Source organism: Stenella coeruleoalba (assembly GCF_951394435.1).
Source record: "Stenella coeruleoalba genome assembly, chromosome: 12".
Classification (NCBI taxonomy): Eukaryota; Metazoa; Chordata; class Mammalia; order Artiodactyla; family Delphinidae; genus Stenella; species Stenella coeruleoalba.
Window position 1 is genome coordinate 88,960,568 of NC_137158.1, and position 19,492 is coordinate 88,980,059.

General features: G+C 51.3%; 1 protein-coding gene across 1 annotated transcript in view; it reads left to right on the top strand.

The window, feature by feature from the left end:
• SMOC2 (SPARC related modular calcium binding 2) overlaps positions 1 to 19,492 on the top strand; it is a 155,576-nt gene that overhangs the window by 46,488 nt on the left and 89,596 nt on the right. Inside the window, exons 3-4 of the mRNA XM_079938949.1 lie at positions 9,358 to 9,464; positions 10,439 to 10,538. Coding sequence (XP_079795075.1) covers positions 9,358 to 9,464; positions 10,439 to 10,538 — 207 coding nt within the window. The remainder of the gene's footprint in view (positions 1 to 9,357; positions 9,465 to 10,438; positions 10,539 to 19,492) is intronic.

Genomic DNA, 19,492 nt, shown 5'->3' on the forward strand with positions numbered 1-19,492 from the left:
TGTAACTTTATGCCTTGGTTGTTGTTACACACCTCGGGTGTCTGTGCTGAGAAATGAGAAGTGACCTAAGAATGAATTCAAGTATCAGGTGATCCACCTTTTAGAGAACCTTCTAGAAACAATGGCCTATGCTGACTTAGCTTGTGAGAACAGGTGCTGTGGAGGTGGCGGTAAAGTTTGAGTTTTACGATCCTCTTTGGTGACGTTCCTTTAGAGAACCCCCGCAAATGCCCTTTAGGAGGATAATTCCCGTCAAACACTCTGTCGGAGGACGATGAGGAAGCCGCTATATGAAGCCTCTGTGTTGGCCATAGTCTCCGTGGGCGTCTGTGGTGGGTTCATTAGACAGAGGCCAGAGGCCGTCCATCTGTCTGGGTGGACGTTGACACCAGAGGCCTCTGTGTCCCACAGTTGAGGTCGCTCTCCCGGGCCTCCCACTTCGAGCTCTGCAGAGTCCACGGTGGGTTGCTTTTGCACAGGGACGGTAAACTGGAGTTAAGCGCAGATGGCCTTTTGGGGATGTCACTGTTAGCTTATTTGTGTTTGGATCCAGCCTCATTTTTTTCTGGAAAATTCCCTTGGTTGGGATTCTCACACCTCACTGAAGAAGTTTCAGACCATAAATTTGTGACACAAAAAGTGTGATAAGGGATGGGACCTCCCTGGCGTTCCAGTGGTTGGGACTTCGCCTTCCAATGCAGGGGGTGCAGGTTCCATCCCTGCTTGGGGAGCTGGGGTCCCACGTGCCCCATGGCCAAAAAACCAAGGCATAGGCCAGAAACAATATTGTAACAAATTCAATAAAAGACTTTAAAAATGGTCCACATCAAAAAAAAAATCTTTAAAAAATGTGCTAAGGAAGAAGTAGGTAAAAACTAAACTTATTTCCTAAAAACAAGTTTAGTTTAAATCAAAAGGATTAAAATAAAAAGAATGCGAAGGTACCTGTACACGTCAAGGTCAAGGTTATCTGGTGCTTCGGTTGCCAAGGGTAGCAAATATTAAAGTTACTTTAAAGAGACATTGTTAGTTGTACAACATAGTTTGAGATAACTGGGCATCAGGTACCTCTGACACTGTAGGTTTGGGGGAGTTGGAGCTCTGATGCGTCTGCTTTCAGTCCTCTTCTGTGGGTGATCTGAGTCTGGTCCACGCTGGGGCTGCCCGGAGAAGGGCTTCCCGGTCTGCAGACCGTCTTTTCCCACAGACGCAGCCTTTCCCTGGAGCCGAGCTCTGAACGGGAGCGGACCCTCCTCAGACAGGAGCGGCTCCTTCATTCCAGCTGATTTACTTTGCCTCGTTTCCCCACCCTGTCCCCCTGTGTCCAGCATTTAACACCCCCCAGCCTGCCCCGGGACCACGTGGCAGGAAGGGTTCACGGTGAATGGGAGGGGACCCTGGTGCTGATGGACCAGAGACAGGTGTCCTGGCTCCCCGGGCAGGTGCTGCTGTTACATCCCTCTGTCCCCAAGGGCACAACCACTGCTAATTCCGCACCACACCCAGGTCGAGAGCTTTCTGCTGTGAAGGTGAGAGCGGGGGAAGGAGATTGAAATGGCACTCCCACTGCACGGAATACGCATATTCATCCGCATTTGCTCTAAATTATTCCCGGTTTTGAAATTGGCTGGTGTATCGTAGTATCAACTTGGCAAGCGTGAAGCTGCATATATATATATATATATATTTTTTGCGGTACGCGGGCCTCACCCGTTGCGGGCTCTGGATGTGCAGGCTCGGCGGCCATGGCTCACGGGCCCAGCCGCTCTGCGGCATGTGGGGTCTTCCCGGACCGGGGCACGAACCCGTGTCCCATGCATCGGCAGGCGGACTCTCAACCACTGTGCCACCAGGGAAACCCTGCTCTTAACTATTGACCTTGAACGGAAGTACACTGGTTTACACTGATGGATTTTTCTCATATTTTCTTAGAAATTTGTGGAGTTTGTGTTTTTAGAACTCAGCAAACACATTAATATTTTTCTTTTGATCTGAGACCACTGGGCCTTTCTTTTCAAGAAAAATCTCTGACATTGAATAAAAAAGCCAAAAAAAAAAAAAAGGGAGAAGACGGAAAAGAAGAAGAAGAAGAAGAAAAGTCTAGATGCCGGTGGTTCTTGGAACTATTTTGAGATTTCTGGAAACAGAATTATAAAGGATATCTGACAGAAACAACTTCCTGGAGATTTCCGAGACCTGGCTTTTTAGTGACCAGTGAATAAGAAAAGAAACGTGGTTACAAAGTGCTTCCTGATACCCGTCGTCCCCTTTCTCATTCGCAGCCCGAGTCTTGTGGCCACCGTCCTGCTCGTCATTGCAGAGCGAACCCCTGGCAGCGTTGGGGTCTCTGTGGGTCACAGTGTGGCCGGCATACGAGTGCACAGGGGTCCACAAAGTCGAGGAGACAGACCCCTGCCCCTCGACGGGGGTTATTATTAATATTGCGGTTATGGCGAGTTTCCAGAGCCCTTGTTCTCTCCCTGTGAATACCCTGGGCTTTCACTCTGGACACATAGCGACCACTGGCCTAGAAGCCTCGGCGTGCCTTCCGGGCCCTCTCTCCCTGCTGGGCTGCTGTGACCAGGCGTTACCTTAGCGCTCGCTGGGCAGGCCTGGCCCTCAGGACCGCGTGACCGTCCTCTTCCCTGTGTGTGACCCAGGCCACTTGCAGGGGGCATCCTGCTGTCCTGGGCTCGGTGTGCACTCCGCTGAGCCCTGCGTGGAGAGAGCTCAGGCTCCCAGCACTGCATTTCTGGAAATTCCGAGGAAGGCGTAAACCACACATGTGGTCAGCAGGACTGTCGCCCCTGAAAGTACCGAGGTTTTCAAGCAGAATTTCTGCGAGGCCGGAGGGTGCTTGTCACCTCCCGTCGGTGCAGTACCGCCCTCTCTGAAGTGCTCTGTGTACTTTAATTTTATTAAAACACATGATGTAAAACCTGACGGCGGTGGGGCCCGCAGCCCAGCCGCAGTACCTCTGATGCTACTGGTGTGGCCAGGCAGGCAGCTGGCCGTGGATCTCCACGAGGGGCAGAGATGGGGTCGGGAGGGCGAGGTCTTGGCCTCTGCACCTCGCAAGCTCCCAGGGGTCGGGGGACCATGGAACCAGCGGTAAGGGGCCAGGCCAGGAGGGCTCCACCTGCCTCTGAAACAGGGCGGCCGGGTCAGATGAACACGAGGAGTTCCTTCCCTCCGAAGAGTCTTCTGATCGTAAACGTGTGCTCCCCGCAAAGCCTTTACTTGGAGAGCCAGGAGGTGGGCTGGAGGCTTCGTCACTGGCCGTTTTCCTCAGGCTTCGGACGACACTGCCTTTGAAGGAGGCAGAGCACCTGGACGCTCCCACGTAGCGCCACCTGGAGGCTTTGTTAACCCACAGCGCGCCGAGGGCCGGGGTTCGGCTTGGTTGCTGGAAATCAGTTAACCTGCCATCATTTTCTTCAATGAAACAGGTGTTTCCATGAGAGGAGTCTATGCAGGGTGTGTGGCACGTGTGCACAGGTACACGTGCATGTGTGTGTGTGGGCACGCACCTGCGTGTATGGGTGTGTATGTGTGTCCCGTGCGTGTACCTATGTACACGTATGCGCGCGCCTGTGTCTTCTGCCTGGTCCTCTCGGGGGTCTGTGTCCCTGCTTCCTGCCATGTCTCATCAGCCTCCTTTCGCCCACAGGCCGGCTCGGAAGTGCCCTTTGCATGTGTGGTTCCAGGACGTTTTAACCTTGCCGGCGCTTGTCCCTTGCGGAAACCCTACCCCAGTCTTGTTGACCTTAACTCCTTCATGCTGTTCTAACAGGTCTGATGTTAGAAGCGCCCTCGTTATAGACCGAAGCAGACACAGTGAGAGGCAGCGCCAGTGCTCTCACGTTCAAGCCAGGGTCAGGAACACAACAGAACTTTTTGAAATGTTCGTGAAAAAAGTCTTTTCTCTGTTCTCTTTAGCAACCCTGCATCCTCCAAGGTTAGTTCATCGGAGGCGCTGGGGCAGGCACAGCGCGGCCTCAGTCAGTCTGCCCTGTGAAGGTCTGTAGCCAGACTTCACACAAAAGGACCCTGGGATCGCTTGCACGGGGACCTGGGGGGATGCGTTGATGACGCTGTGGCGATCAGTCGTCATAGAGCCGCTTCTGATCAGTTGTTCCCCGGACAAATTTTGTAAGAAACTTTGGAACACTTCTATATATTCTTGCAGTCAGTTGTACTTTATCTTACTCTTTCTCCTTTAGGACTTGGCCACCCCGATTATGTACCCTGGCTTTTCCTGTTCTAATTTGTTTCTGTCTTGATGCGTTTACAATGATAATACTTACGATGAAAACTCAGTTTCTTTCTCCTCGGCTCTAAGATGCTCCCTCTGGTCAAGGGACAGTTTGGACCCTTGCCGTGGCTCTGCCTGAGCTGGGCCGCTGCAGGTGGGTGGACGGGGAGCCTTCCTTGGAGTCCCACTGGTCCTTTATCAGAGCACAGCCTTCTGTATCATTTATGCCAAAGAACATTGCAGCACAGAATTCCTCATTTTCCTCGGAGGCTGCCCTTCAAAATTACGGGTGGGTACAGTATTCCAACTTTTGAAACACAGGGTCTGCCTTCATTCGATGCCAATAAAACTAAAGGCCTGTCGCCCTCGGGCTATCGTTTCTGCAGCCACTACTAAGGGGGAGCTGGCTTCCTCGTCAGCTTTGTTTGTTCTGACCCCAGCCTTGTCTGAGCAGCCCCCGTGCTGGCCACGGGGACCCAGCAGTGAGAACTGTGTCCCCAGAGAGTTGACACCACCGTGCTCAAAACCATCACCATGTAGTCGCCCTGCTAGGTCCAGGGTCAGTAGGTCTGTTGACCTGAAAAATACCCAGTGTGGCCCTTTATTGTACGTTTCATAATGGGACTCTGAAATAATTCCATATCCGCAAGGGTTTCTGCCTCAGTAAGGAGCTTGCTGAGTGGCTCTGTCTCTGGGGTGAGGACTCACACAGGAAGAGTTAAAGGACACGCGATCCACTTTCTTCTGGGTAATGTTTCCATGTCATCCTGTGTGTGATGGACAGAGGACCCCACAAGAAGAGCTCCCGGGCTCGGGGGCGGTCAGGGTCGGGACCGCCTGTAAACATCAGTGCTCCATGACCTTGTTCTGGCTGGGCCTCCTCACGGCTTTTTAACTCTTCTTCTCCAAAATTCTTCTGCATAAAACGTGCAGCAAATCTGTCTCTTCCAATAATTGCTTAAACCTGTTGTGAGTGATGTTAGCAAAGTAGGAAATGATTTGCTTCCTGTTTAAATGAAAACCATCATTAGAAACAACCACTATAAAACATGGCCGTTTATTTCTAGTTTAGAGCAAGCAGTGCATCTCGATAGTTTCCGTGACTGACGTATCTTGACGCATAGACACGTTTTGTGATCCCCTTGGAAAAGGAATCTCTTTCACTTTGCAGTTGAGAGAAAACAATTAACAACTAGGTAAATAAATTGCTTATAAAACTCATTATTACTAACAAAAAACTCATCCCAAAATTTTTATTAAAAACCTGTTGCTAGCAATGCCTTGCTAAACACAGGGAAGAAATTATTTGTAAAGTCTCTGCTCTTTCAGATAACAAAAACTTTCTAAAAAATATGATCAAATTTGCATCAAAGCAAAAGTTTTTCTTTGGTCTAGTAAAATGATTGAAATCCTTGATTAGAAAGAGCTTAATGCTTTGATTTAATTAAAATATTATAATTTTCAGTTAAGCTGGATTTTCCTATGAGGTAAAAATTGATCATACTTTAAAAATTACTATGAACCAAAAAGTTACGTGATACCACTTCATACCCACTAGGATGGCTATCACAATTAAAAATGAAAAACACAGAAAATCATTATTGGTGGGAATGTGGATACATTGGAACGCTTGTCCATTTTGGGGCAGGAATGTAAAATGGTTCATACACTGTGAAAAACAGTTTGGTGTTTTCTCTATAAATTGGACACAGAATTATCATAGGACCGAGAAATTCCCCTCCAGGTATATATATCCGTAAGACTTGAAAACAGAGGTTCAAACAAAAGTCTGTACGTGAGTGCCCGGAGCAGCGTTACTCATAATCACCAAAAGGTGGAAAGAGCCCAACTGTCCATCAGTACTAGAGCAGATACACACGCTGCGGTGTGTCCGTACGATGGACATTCCTCAGCCCTAAGGAGGAAAGAAATGCTGGCACAGGTAACGCCGTGGATGGACATTGAAAACACACTGTCACACGCTTTGATTCCTTTTATATGAAATGTCCAAAACAGGCAAATGCACAGGGACGGAGAGCAGAGTGCTGTCGCCGGGGAGGGAGGGCGATGGGCTTCCCTGTGGAGATGAGCATGTCCTGGAGCCAGGTAGAAGCGGTGGTTACACAACATTTCGGATGCACTAAACGCCACTGAATTGTACACTTTTATGTTTTGTGTAGTGGCCCCACAGTAAGGGCAAATTATCGTGCCCACGTTTTGAGGCTTTAATTCTCAAACAGTTAAAAATAAAGCGTCCAGAGTAAAATCTCAACAAGGCCCCTGAACAGTTAAGCACCTGCTTAATTTTTTTTTTTTTTTTTTTTTTTTTTTTTTGCGGTACGCGGGCCTCTCACTGCTGTGGCCTCTCCCGTTGCGGAGCACAGGCTCCGGATGCGCAGGCTCAGCGGCCATGGCTCACGGGCCCAGCCGCTCCGCGACATGTGGGATCTTCCCGGACCGGGGCACGAACCCGTGTCCCCTGCATCGTCAGGCGGACTCTCAACCACTGCACCACCAGAGAAGCCCCCTGCTTAATTTTTAATCTCACCACAGGAAGCGTAAAGAGAGAAAATATAATTGGGGAAGAAATGTATCACCTGTAAATTCAGCTCCAAGACTGTTGAACCTTTCTGTTCCACTTAAAAGTGATGGACAAATTGGAAAAACTGAGAATAATATAGCTCTGAGGCTCTGCTTCATATTTTGATTTCTACAAAGAAGGGCATTGAATTTAGCCTCCAGAGTGTATCTGTGAACCACATATGGTTTACAGCGATGTTAAGGGCACAGGGGAGCGTTCCAGCTGCTCAGGATGAGCCGTCCCGGACCTCGGCCGGGGGACACAGCACAAGGGCGTGTTAACGACAGTGCAGAAACTTTCTGAAAGGGTCAGCCTCATGTTAAGTGCCCTAACCAGAATAAAATAAAAAACAAAGTAGAAAGAACACTAGGAGATGTTACTCATTGGGGGCGAACTCCCTAGCATGTTTCTGTATTTCCGTAGGATGGATGTGGAGGACGCTCTTGGACCTCTTCTCAGGAGCGAGGGCCCTGCCCCTGACTCACGCTTTCCGGGATCAGGGAGTAACAGGCAGTTGGTGTGAGGCACAGAGCGCTCCTGCCTAGTCGGTGGCTACAGACTTGCTCTCAGGGATGCTTGACACGGGCCCTGCAGTTCCTGCTGCAAAGTCTTCCTGGTTTCCTGTGGCTGAGTCCTCAGCCACGTGCCAGACGTAAACCTGAACGTGCCGTCCGTGTGAGAGGTTTGAGAGCTCTCCCGCCAGTGGCAAATGCGGAGTCTTTTCCAGAAGCCTGGAGCCCGGAACGGGGCCCGTAGGTGGTTTGGGAAATGTCTGCGTTTTTGGCGTGTTCCACAATAGTTCAAATGTTAGAAGTAATTTGTAACCCCGTCTGTACCCTCGTGGGGACCTCGCAAGCTGAGAACTCATGTCACTTTTCCTTTTAGACACAGTCAAACCACAGGTTATGCTAAAAAAATGAGGACAGAAGTCCAGCAGAGCAGTGATTTCTCCTCAGCTAAAACACAGGCTACATTAAAACCACATGTTGCCGAGTGCTGGCAAAAATGCAGATCAAGATGTGAGGCCTGAGCCTGCCTGGACGTGTCCCTCCTGATGCGCAGGCCCATCTCGCGGGAGGCGGCTGCCACGGGGCTTCCACAGGGTCCAAGATAAGGGTTTCCGGCAGCAGAGTCAGTATTCAGACATGGTCGCAGCAGGACAGGCAGCCCCGAGCCCTGGAGCTCGCGCCCAGATGGCATTTCGTTGTAGCTAAGACATTTTACTACCAAGCAGTCAGAAAGTCACCATCTAAAAATGCTGGGCAGTGGACACGTTTGAAGCAGCATCTCAGTGTCCAGAGGGCCTTCCAAATCCAGACAACTTGTAATTTAGATCTGGAAACACTTAAGAAAACTGGGGCAAGCCATTCTTTGCAACTTCTAAAATTCCAAGGGGCTACATCAGATGACGGGTCTAAAGAACTAAGGCGTGTGCCTGGGGTGCCGCCCGAGGGCGTGAGGCTAGCGGTGGCAGCCCTGGGGACGCGCTTCCCCACGGTGGACGCAGATTCTGCAGAACATGTTTTATTGGCCTGTGGTCGTGAGAAGAGGGGCCCCTATCGGGGCTGGCCCACCTGTGTAACTCCTCCCGGGTCCTGAGACGAGCAGCAGGAGTGAACAGGCTCTGGTACCACTTCAGATGGAGCAGGCTGGCGGCTCCCAGGCCCTGCCTTCCCACCATCGCAGGTCTCCACGGTGGGTCTCGGTGTCTGTTTCCTCATTCCTGCCATCCAGAGCTGGGTTAGATGGGCTTGACTGGTTCAGTCTTTCCCTTTTCTACTAGTTTACGGTGTCCCAGGGGATCTCTTCCTAAGGAACAGTAGGAACATCGTGTTTTGTATCAAATCATCACGTTGTAGTATTTTCACGTGAATGTGTGGAAATTTGTGCTCAGCGCGAGGACTGATAAAGGTATTTGACCTTTAATCTGATTTACTGTTGGACTTGCCTCTTGAGGTGAGAAGCGCAGGAGCCTGGTATCACTCTGACGTCCTAAGAAACTCAGATGCAGAGGAAAGAGGCTGCCGGGTGGACGAGGGTGGACCACAGATGGGACGGGTCCCTGGGCTGCAGCCGAGGGCAGGAAGGCACGTGCCCCCAGGGTGCCCACCTGCCCCCCTCCCTCCAGGGCAGTGCCTTTGTGCTGAGTTTCACCGTGGCTCCTGGACCCGGTACCCACTTGGCGCATGGCCTGGCCCCTGTGCTCCGAAGGACCTCCTAGGATCTGAGAGTCTGTCTGTGACCGGCGGGGCTACTGCCCGTCTTGCATGGTCTGGGAAGCAGAGTCCACATTTCGCCACAGGCAAGCCGAGTGGCCTTTCAGAGCCGCGGCTTCTGGGAGAAGAGCGTCCCTTCCCGCCGAGGCCCGGCCTCCCCACGGGGATCCTGCTTGCTGGCCGGGCGCCCGCGGGGCAGCCAGCCTCCGCGCCGGGCCCCTCTGGCCCCAGCCCCTCGCGCGGGCGGTGCCTCTGCAGTGCATCCCGCGGCCTGACTGCTGCCCTCGCCCTGTGCCTCCCCGCAGACGTGTCCAGGTGCGTGGCCGAGAGGAAGTACACCCAGGAACAAGCCCGGAAGGAGCTGCAGCAGGTGTTCGTCCCCGAGTGCAGCGACGACGGCACCTACAGCCAGGTGTGCAACCCGGGGCGGGGTGGCGGGCCTCTCACGGGGCAGGGGTCTTCCTTCCTATCTCAGAGTGGTTCCTCCCGAGGGGGTCGCTGTCACAAACAGGGCGAGTCCTTCCCCGGAGCACGTGCTCCTGTCATGGCCGTGCCGTCCCCCCTCACTGCTGGGAGACGGACCGCACAGCTTCCTCTCGGCCGGCTCACGGCTGAGCCTCCAACTCCGATTCGCTGTTAGTTGCGGAGGAGAAGACGCCAAGGTCACATCTGGTTTCTGGGGTCACCTCGTTAGTCAGTGGAGGCGTCTAATCACCCAGTGCTCTATCTGGAGTGTGTCAATATTGTTATTGCCAATACTATGATTTCTTATTAAGGGAAACAAATTCCTGAAATACTACGCTAACTGACATAGCTTTTGGTAGGAAAAAAAAAAACCCACACACAAGACAGGATCTGCTGTGAGCCGTCCAATACTGATGTGAGCTCTGTGTATTTTTACAACAATCATTTGACCTTTGAAAGACTCAGGAAGGAGAGAGAGAGACAGAGAGAAGCTGGAGCCGTGGGTGGTGTCCACGCTGGCTGGCTGGCGGTGGGGGGAGCTGGGGCAGTGAAGGGACATCCCACCGGCAGCCGGACCGCAGTCTCCTGTCTGTCCTGACTCCTGGGTGCCTGGGTTTCCCTCTTGTTGAGATGTGGGCTCGGGCCCCATCGCAAAGATGAAGGAGTAGATACTGAACAGTTACGGGCTGGCGCCCACCGGCGTTCACAGTACAACACCTCTGGTCCCTTTTGTCCCTAAGATCCCAGGTTCCAGAGCACCCCAGGTTGTTTGCCGGGTGTTCAAACGCAAGGACTCAGGAAGCACCAGGCCTCCTGGACCTGCACTGGAACTGAGGCTGGGCTGCAGGTGGTGGAGGGGGCCTCACGGAGGGCGGGCGCCACTCGCACTGACTGCCCCGTCCCATGCCGTCCCTCCTGCAGGTCCAGTGCCACAGCTACACGGGGTACTGCTGGTGCGTCACACCCAACGGGAGACCCATCAGCGGCACCGCCGTGGCCCACAAGACGCCCAGGTGTCCCGGTAGGTCCAACTGAATTTACGAGGTGAAACTGCTACTGACATTATTGGCTGCTTTCTGATCATCTTCCAAATGTTTGCTCATAACTGAAAAGAAATTCAGTTTAGGTGGAATTATGAGGAATGTTGGGAATGGATTTGAGGCACTGGACAAAGCCCAAAGTATTATGAAAACTTTTTTTTTTTTTTTGCGGTACGCGGGCCTCTCACTGCTGTGGCCTCTCCCGTTGTGGGGCACAGGCTCCGGACGCGCAGGCTCAGCGGCCATGGCTCACGGGCCCAGCCGCTCCACGGCATGTGGGATCCTCCTGGACTGGGGCACGAACCCGTGTCCCCTGCATCGGCAGGCGGACTCCCAGCCACTGAGCCACCAGGGAAGCCTGAAAACTTTGTTTCTAAGAGAGCTTAGGAATGGAGGATCTGGGTCTGAACCACAGTAGGTTATGGCAATTCGGGGCTCTTAATGGTTAGAAATAACCACAGAGACCGTGGTCATCAGTGGAAATGACCAAATGCTTTCATTGGCCGAGAAAAGCAAACATTTCTGCGTTTGTATGTATATATTTGCAAAGAAAAAGTGGCTCATTCGTCACAGATCCCTTTCCAGATGGTTTATTTGTGTTATTTTATTACTCATAAGAGGGCCTCATGTACTGAAGGTAATAATATTGGCAGGAGAAGAATCTATAAAATGGTCTGTTTTCCATTAATATTTTACCAAAAATGTTATAAAAGATTCAGATCATTTTTATTTGAAAATGGTCTGCAGCTTGAGTTTTGATTAATTGGTGAGGGAGACCTATCAGACCATTTATGAAGAAATTTCATGATCTTTGTGTCACAATCACTAGATTAAGAAAAACATACTGTTATGTAACAATACAAAACATCTTCCTGAATTTTCATGCAAAATATTGAAACGTGTATTGACAGTTTACTTTTAGACCCCTTTTCTGTTTCAAGAACAGGCATCTTATAATTAGAAATTCTTTTCATGATTCAGACATTTATACCAGGAGCCAAGGCACAGGTCAGAACTCATAACTGCCTCAGAATGATGATATACGTACGTAATTAGCAGTAACACAAAACCTAATTTTAAGTGACTGGTCATCACTTAAAAGCCAGGGGGTGTGCATAATGTGGAATTAAAATATTTTTAAAACTGTTTTGTCATCCAAGATCTAAAAATTGCTGTAAATATATTTTTAGTGAGCTTACATTTGCACCTAATAATTCTTTTACAAACTCATGGAGTAAATGAAAGAGAAAAAATTAGCATAATGAGTTGGCCTCTGTGTGTGTCCCTCACTCTGAAAGTTACTTGCAAATGCTTATTTCAACCAAGTAACAGCATTTTGAGTCAAGCTGAGCCTTATTTTATGAAGGAGACAGCAGAGGAGATACCTATTTCCGTGATTTTAGTGACACCTTTTGAGAAATTAAGTAGTGTCTGAAAGAACTTTCTTAGAAAACCATGAGCAAAGTTGGCTGGATTTCTTATAACTTCCCTGTAACACTTCGTTTCTAGAATCAAACCACTGTACCGTTCACTCACATTATTTTTTCCAACCAGGTAGCAGCAATATTTTGCTGTATAGAAATGCTCCATTTTTTTCACTGCCCATGTGGATTTTTTTGTTTCAAGTGATGGGTTATGGAAAGAAGAGTATTCTTCCCCTTTGCTTAGAATCTGGTGTTTATTGCATGGAAAATGCCAGCGGGGGCGGGGAGGGCGTGTCTCTGAGGACACTTGTGGTGTGGGCAGGGCAGGCTCCCTCCCAGACCGAGACCGGGCTCCCTGTAGGAGTGCCTCCCTTTTCACCCCTGTGGCTTGCTTTTGCAGCTTGGCCAGAGTTATGGGAAAATTCTGTGAATCCCCAGCTGTATTCATGCTTTTATTCTGCAGAGATATGGGTGGGGGAGAGCAGGTGCCTGTGCTCGGAACACGTGTGGAAACTGTGGCTTGCAGGGCGTTGTTGAGAGAATCTTGGTATTTAAAGGGAGAGTGTTGGGAGAACTGAGTGCACGGCACACACAGTGTTTATGATAGACTTTTGTAACACAATGTAACGTAACTTCTTCCCAGATATTGACACACCCTCCCCAATCTCGTGCAAGAGTGTGGCAATGAGCATCACCTTGGAGAGATTGTGGTTGATAACTGTGCATGTCAGCTGGTCAGTTTCCATCTGCAAACCCCCAGGGGCATCCTCCTCCCTTCCCTGGGACCCTGGCTGACACCTGCTGGGGCTGATAGCTTTGTCTACTCTCTGTAGAGCGGGAGTGATTTCCATCTAGTTTATTACAAATGATTAACATCAGCAGTCAGCAGTGGTCTTTGGCTCCTGGGTCGCTCGGAGCTGACCATACAAGCACATTCTATAGAAATTTGAAAATCAGAAAAAGATATTAAAACTTAGCAATAAACAGTAACAGTCACTTAGAATGCATGTGTGTGTTTATTATGAACTGGTGCAGACACACATTAAAACTTAGCAATAAACAATACCGGTCACTTAGAATGCATGTGTGTGTTTATTATGAACTGGTGCAGACACACGTTGCAACAGCCCCTGGGGAGCGCGGGGGACGTCCGCTCACAGCTGATTTCAGTGGAACAGAGGGGCCCCCGCATCCACGTCCCCCCGCCCACTCCTCCCAGAAAGACCTTCAAAGGGAAGGATTCTTTTATTTCACAGTCACGTGTTTTTAAGCCATTAATGCAAAGCACCACACTCCTGTGGATCAGTAAGAAGAATGGGATAATGAGGCCATCTAGCAGAGAAAGACAAAAGTCGTGAACGGGCAGCATTTTATAAGTGAGGACATCCCAGGGACCAGTGCACATAGGAAAAGGCGCTTGTGCTCATCGGTAGCAGGGACATGCAAACCAGCCTCCCAGGGAGACTCCCGGACACCCAGGGGAGGGGCAGCAGCGGTGAACCCCGGGGGGCCCCCGACGTGCCATCCGCTTGCCCCTGCAGACGGGCCCTCTTTGGAGCGGGAGGCGTGTGAGAGAGTGTGCATGGCATGCTGGTGGTGATGACCAGATCCTGGAAGTCAACGAGCGTCCACTGGTGTCTGAGGGAGAGATCACGTGCTCGCCTGGCCACGGCGAGAACACAGAGGAGCTGCTGCAGCGAAACGCGGCTCCAGCGAGTGTGTCTGCGTGAGGGGGCGGAGCCCGGAACACCGCAGCCCGTTTAAAATTCAAAAACCAGGCAAAACTCAGCTTCAGACTCTCAGGGCGGCGGTGAGGTGTGGAAGGGGGGGAACTTTGTGACGGGAGAGAGGGTGGGGCCTGGGGGCTCCTCCCCCTGCCGGGGCACTGTTTCCCTGGACCTAGGGTGATAAGTCAGTGGGCTGTGCGTTTGTGTTGGTGCACGTCGTGTGTGAGTGTGGTGTTTCACAGGTTCAGAACGTTAAAGTTGGAAAGCCCATGGAAGGGGTAACACACTGATTTAAATTCTCCCCGAGGTTATAAGTTATCTGACATCCTTTCCCGAGGATTTTGACAGAGGGAAGGTGTTGGATGTCTAGGAAGCGTCAGAAGGGGAGGTGGGGTCAGGACGGCCGCTTCCCTGCAGGGGAGGGATGGCAGGAAAGAGACTGTAGGAGGGTTTGGGGAAGACCGGTGTCAGGGTCAGCATCTGCCAGGGGATGTGTGGGACGAGCGGGGAGAGCAGGCTGGGAGCCCATGCCAGGGCCGACGGTGGCCGGGCTCACGCTCACGGGGCTGTCGTGTGTCAGCGTCACGCCCCCGAGGTAGACGTGGTCTCACCTTCTATTCACAGGTGAGAGCCTGACCCGAGGCCCCTGTGCATGTAAGTGACGGGGCTGGGATTTAAATCTATGCTTTTGTCCCCATTGCCCACATTTTCTGCCAGATACCATAATGTGACTTCATGGGCCTTGAATTCCTTATTTATAAGAAATAATGAGTTGGAATATGTGTAGCTCCCAGCTCTGAGCTCCATGACCACGGGGCCGTGTTGTCCAGGCGCCAGCGAGGTGCCTGAATGACAAGGCGCGCCACTCCCCACCCTCTGCAGTGACTCCTCGGTGACCCTGGAGCCCGCCACCTGCTTTACGCAGCTTCCACCAAGTCAGCGCACTTCCTGGACCACTTGCTCGGGGGCTGACAGGTAATCGCACAGATTTGCACAACGAGGGGAGGATCTGCCTTGTCTGTCCTTCCGGCCACGGACTCAGACTCATGACTCTCAGTGGAGCTCAAGCCTTAGGGGGCAGGGAGCTTCGGTCAGAAATCAGCCCCTTTGGCCCCTGTTGGCCCCTGCTTCCTGGTGACGGGATCATTCCCACATGGCGAGGACCCTGAGAATGGGATCAAAGCTGTCCCTTTAGTGAGCGGGAGCGGCCAGGCCCCATGACGCTCATCCTCGTGGCTGCTTCACCTTCCCTCCCTAGAAACCCACCCGTCATTTCTCGTTAACGAGCATCTCCACCAGCAGCGCTTACCGAACCTTTGCCGGGCCAGGCGCCCACAGCCGGACACAGCCGTCGAGGACCTGGGAGTTCCCTGCGGAAGCCGCGGGCCCCCAGAGAGGGGCGACTCACCATCCAGAGAACGCAGGGAGGCATCTGGAGGAGACAGTTCCCAAAGAAGAGGGCAGAACTGTCTCCTTCCACTGCTTCGTCTCAGGGGGCCCTGGGTCTGCTCTTCCCCTTAGCAAGTCCGGTGCGGGGGTGAGCAGGGGCTGGAAGGCCTTTCCCTCTTCTGGGGAAGCAGTAGCATGTTGCCCTGAGACATTATTCAGCACCAAACAGCTGCTCTTTGAGCTAAATCCACTCCCAGCCCTGCCCTGCCTGAGAGCAGGCGTTCCTGGAGATTATGCCCCCAGCCCTGCTGGTCTAGACCCGGGTCTGCTGCGGGGAGGGCGCTCTTCACTTGCACCAGGGATGCCCAGGAGGGTCTTCCCTCCGTCCGTCTTGCTGCTGAGGGGCCGGGTCCGCAGGTCTCCATCCGGGCACAGCTGATTTATATTTATTCTGCAGGGATTTTCTCTTGTTCTTCTTTCTAAAGATTTGAAGACTGACATTGCTGGGGGCGGGAGGAGAGCTTAAAAACAAAGGACTTTTTTCCGAGGGAGGATTTCTGTCGCTGGCCCATTCTCGATGAATTGGAAAGAGCTTCGGGGTTTTAATCTCATCTCCCTCTGTTACCGTGCACCGTAGCCAAGAGTTCATTCCTGGCGTGAGTACAAAGCAGTCGAAGACATTGTAAGCCGAGCCTCCATGCAGGAACCCTTAATATTACGATATCCAAAGGATCTTCATATGTAACTCAGCTTGAGGTATGCGTTTGAAGTAAGCTGCAGACCTCGGGTTATAGAAGAGACGAGCGACACCCACAACTGCGGCTTGAGATTCTGCCCGCACCTCCACGCACCCCTCTTTAAACCAAGGCCAGTCGTAAGGACAACATTTCCGGGGAAGGAGTGGAACTCTTGTTCAACCGGCCGTGGCCACATCAAGTGTTTGAGGAGTTCCTTCTCAAAGTGTAGAATACGATCTGCTCTTTGACTTTAATGATGGAAAGCTTTGCAGGAATGAGCAAATCGGTGGTCGTTTCTGGGAGTTTACTCAGCTCATGCATTCTGATGACAGCTTCTTGGACCAACTTCTAAATTGGGGTTTTGGAAGACCTGGTTATAAATGACAGAGAAGCTTGGATTAGACTGAATCACTTTTCTATATGTTATTTGCATTAATTGAACGATGAGCTTTGCATTTTCCTACCATGCCTAAAGTTTTGGCCTCTACCTGAAATGGTGGAACTCCGTGTTTGTATGAATATCCTTATGATTTCTGAAAATTTTCACTTTATAAAGAGAAGCTGTTTTTTTCACCAGTGAATTTCCCTGGTAATAAGTTAAGGGTCCTCCAGAGCTGAGGAACTTGAAAGAAACATCCAGAACGACTGAATTCCCAAATATTGAAATCAGCAACACAGCTGTGCCTCTGAAGTACCTCTTTATGAGAATTATTCAAATGCACGTTCAGAGTCTTTTGCTTGATGGGAAAGGTTACAGGTCAGAGGGAACATTTTTTTCCCGCCAAAATGGTTTTTTCTTCAGGCTTAACAATTCTCTCCTAACAAATAACGGTATTTGTTAAAATAAAACATTTGAGTACCTATTGGCGAGGAAATGTGAAAACAAACAACTGTAACAAGACGTAGAAAACGCACTGAACGGAGCCCGCGTTTCAGATGGAGGTGAGCCCCGGGGGAGGGGTCAGCTTTGCTGCCAGCCTTCAGTGCAAACTTCTCTAGCGAAGTGATTTTTCAGAGAAAAATATACATTATATTACTGTCTAACACCTACTGTTATGACGATTTTTGAAGTATTGAGGAAATTCATTTTACATCCATGATGAGAAAAAATAGTCATTTGATACAGCCAACACGGGATATGTAAAATTTCTGATAAAAGTTCCACACTGTGGAAATTTCAGAAGGTGTTTAATTGACACTGAAAGATTTTTAAAAATTAAGTCAAATATTCAAGGAAGAGACCACGAGGTGCGGTTACTGTGCTCAACAAGACTTAGAAGCCTGTTTGGAATCAGCGTTAAGGACCCCTGATGACCCCGTCTGACCAGCAGCAGCCAGGAGCCAGGTTCTCCCTCGGCCCTTGCCTGGCTGTGGGGCGGGGGCGTGTCTGCGCCCGGAGCCACAGCTGTCTGTCTGTCTGTCTTTTCCTTTTCAGTTTGGACTTCTTTTGGATTATTTATTTACCTGATGGGCAACATGTTGGTGTTGTTAGTTTCCCTTTCTGGAAAGAGTACTTTCTGGTGTCTGACGGTTGCTTTACATCATCGCCTGCTCTGTTACTTTACTCCACGATACGTTTAATTTGGTGGCGGCTTCATAGCCGCATCTTTCATGACTTTAAAAGGGTCCTCTTCCACACTTAAGCCATAAATAGCTTTCTTCTCATATTTTCTAATATTTAACAAAACTTCATAGAATAAATTAAAAGGTCTTTTAGAAGTAAATGGTCCCAGAACATGTAACTCTATATAAATAACAATGGCTAATCTCTTCCGGAGGTATCCCACATCTCCGCATTTAAAAACAAGTCTATGTATTTTCCTTATTTTTTTTAAACAAACAGAACAATTTTTTACGGCACCTTTTTTTTTTTTTTTTTTGCGGTACACGGGCCTCTCGCTGTCGTGGCCTCTCCCGTTGCGGGGCACAGGCTCCGGACGCGCAGGCTCAGCGGCCATGGCTCACGGGCCCAGCCGCTCCGCGGCATGTGGGATCTTCCCGGACCGGGGCTCGAACCCGCGTCCCCTGCATCGGCAGGCGGACTCTCAACCACTGCGCCACCAGGGAGGCCCTAGGGCACCTTTTTAAATGTGCAACTGCCATGGTCAAACGTTGGGAAGATCCATGAAACTATGGGCTGTGAGCGACCCTGTTGCAAGAATGATAGTGATGTTTGTTTTCTCTGGCCATTGAAATACGTGACCATGCAGACATTAAAGTAAAAAATATAAAACAAAGACATTAAAGTGGACACTGATGGAAAGTAGATCCAGAAATAATCTCTCAATTTTTTAAAGCAAAATTGGTGATTTACTTATTTCTTCTCTTACCATCTTGAGAAGGGGTTTCTCAGATGTGGGACAGTCAGGGTGCTCAGCTCAGGGTGAATGAAGTCTGAACATCCCTTTTGTCTGATGCCCGTCTAGCCAGGAATCCCAGCTATCCAAAGGCAGAATCACTAGGTAAGAAAAAAGGCGCAGGGAGAGTAAACCCAAGGTGACACCCCCTGTCCTTCGGACGGGGCGGGCCTTCTTCCAGCCCATCAGTTGTGCAGAGGCTCAGTGCGGGCAGACGAGCCGACTTTGTTTGGTTTCTGGGCCCACAGAAATATAAAAGTAGGAAAACAGGAGACATCGTGGTGGGTCTGAGGGGGCCGCTGGGGCTTGACAGACAAGACATAGACAAGTTCATAATAACGAAAAGAATACAATAATAATACTCACGGCAGAGAGCACAGGCCAAGCCCTTTTCCTTAGAGCTCTGGTGCCCAAACTTTGGTCCACAAAGGGCTTGACAACACAGATTCCTACTTCCCACCCCGGAATTTCTGATTCCATGGGTCTGGAGGGAGGCCTGAGGTCTCGCTTTTCTGACAAGTTTCCCAGTGAGGACGCTGCTGCTCCTGGGCAGAGGGGTGGCCGAGAGCCCCTGCCTGCAGTGGCCCGTCTCCAGTGTCAGCGCCTGGCCATCCCTGGGCGAGGGACACAGGGCCTGGCTCTGTCTCTCCTCCAAGTGGCCTGACCAGCCGGCTGGGGTCCTAGCTCGGTCACACCACCCGGACGTCACCTGAGCTGAGTAGGAGCGTCTGGTCCGAGCCCCTTGGGCATCTGGTGGAGGAAGATGCGCTTCGGCAGGTGTGCCTGGATGCTGAGAAGGTGGGTGTGGCCGCAGGGGTCCTCCAGGGGCCGCGGGCAGAGCTTCCCCCGGGGCACCCAGGTCTCGGAAGGATGCCCGAGGCCTCCCCGGCACAGGGCTGGGTGGGCAGTCTGGAGGGGACCTGGCCTGAGAGCCCCAGCGTCAGCTCCGGAGAGGCACGCGCCTTTGCTCCTGGGCCGGCCGGCTGTGCCCCAGAGGATGCCCGTGCAGCTCAGGGGGACCACTGCCCGCCCCCTGGGCCGTTCGCTCCACTGGAGGCAGAGGGACCAGGGGCCCCGGCGCCCAATGCAGATGATCCTGTCTTTGCTGCCCTGTAGGTCAGGCTGCCTCACCCCCTGCCCGGCTGGGCCCACCTTCCTGGAGCCCGTCCCCCGGCCTCTGGCCTCGCAGGGCAGCCCAGGGAGGGCCCTGGTCACGGCCTGGTCACTGGAGTGTGTCCTCAAGGGTTTTGACTGCAGAGGGAAGGCCCTCTCTTGTGTCAGAAGCCCTGGGTAAAAAGCTC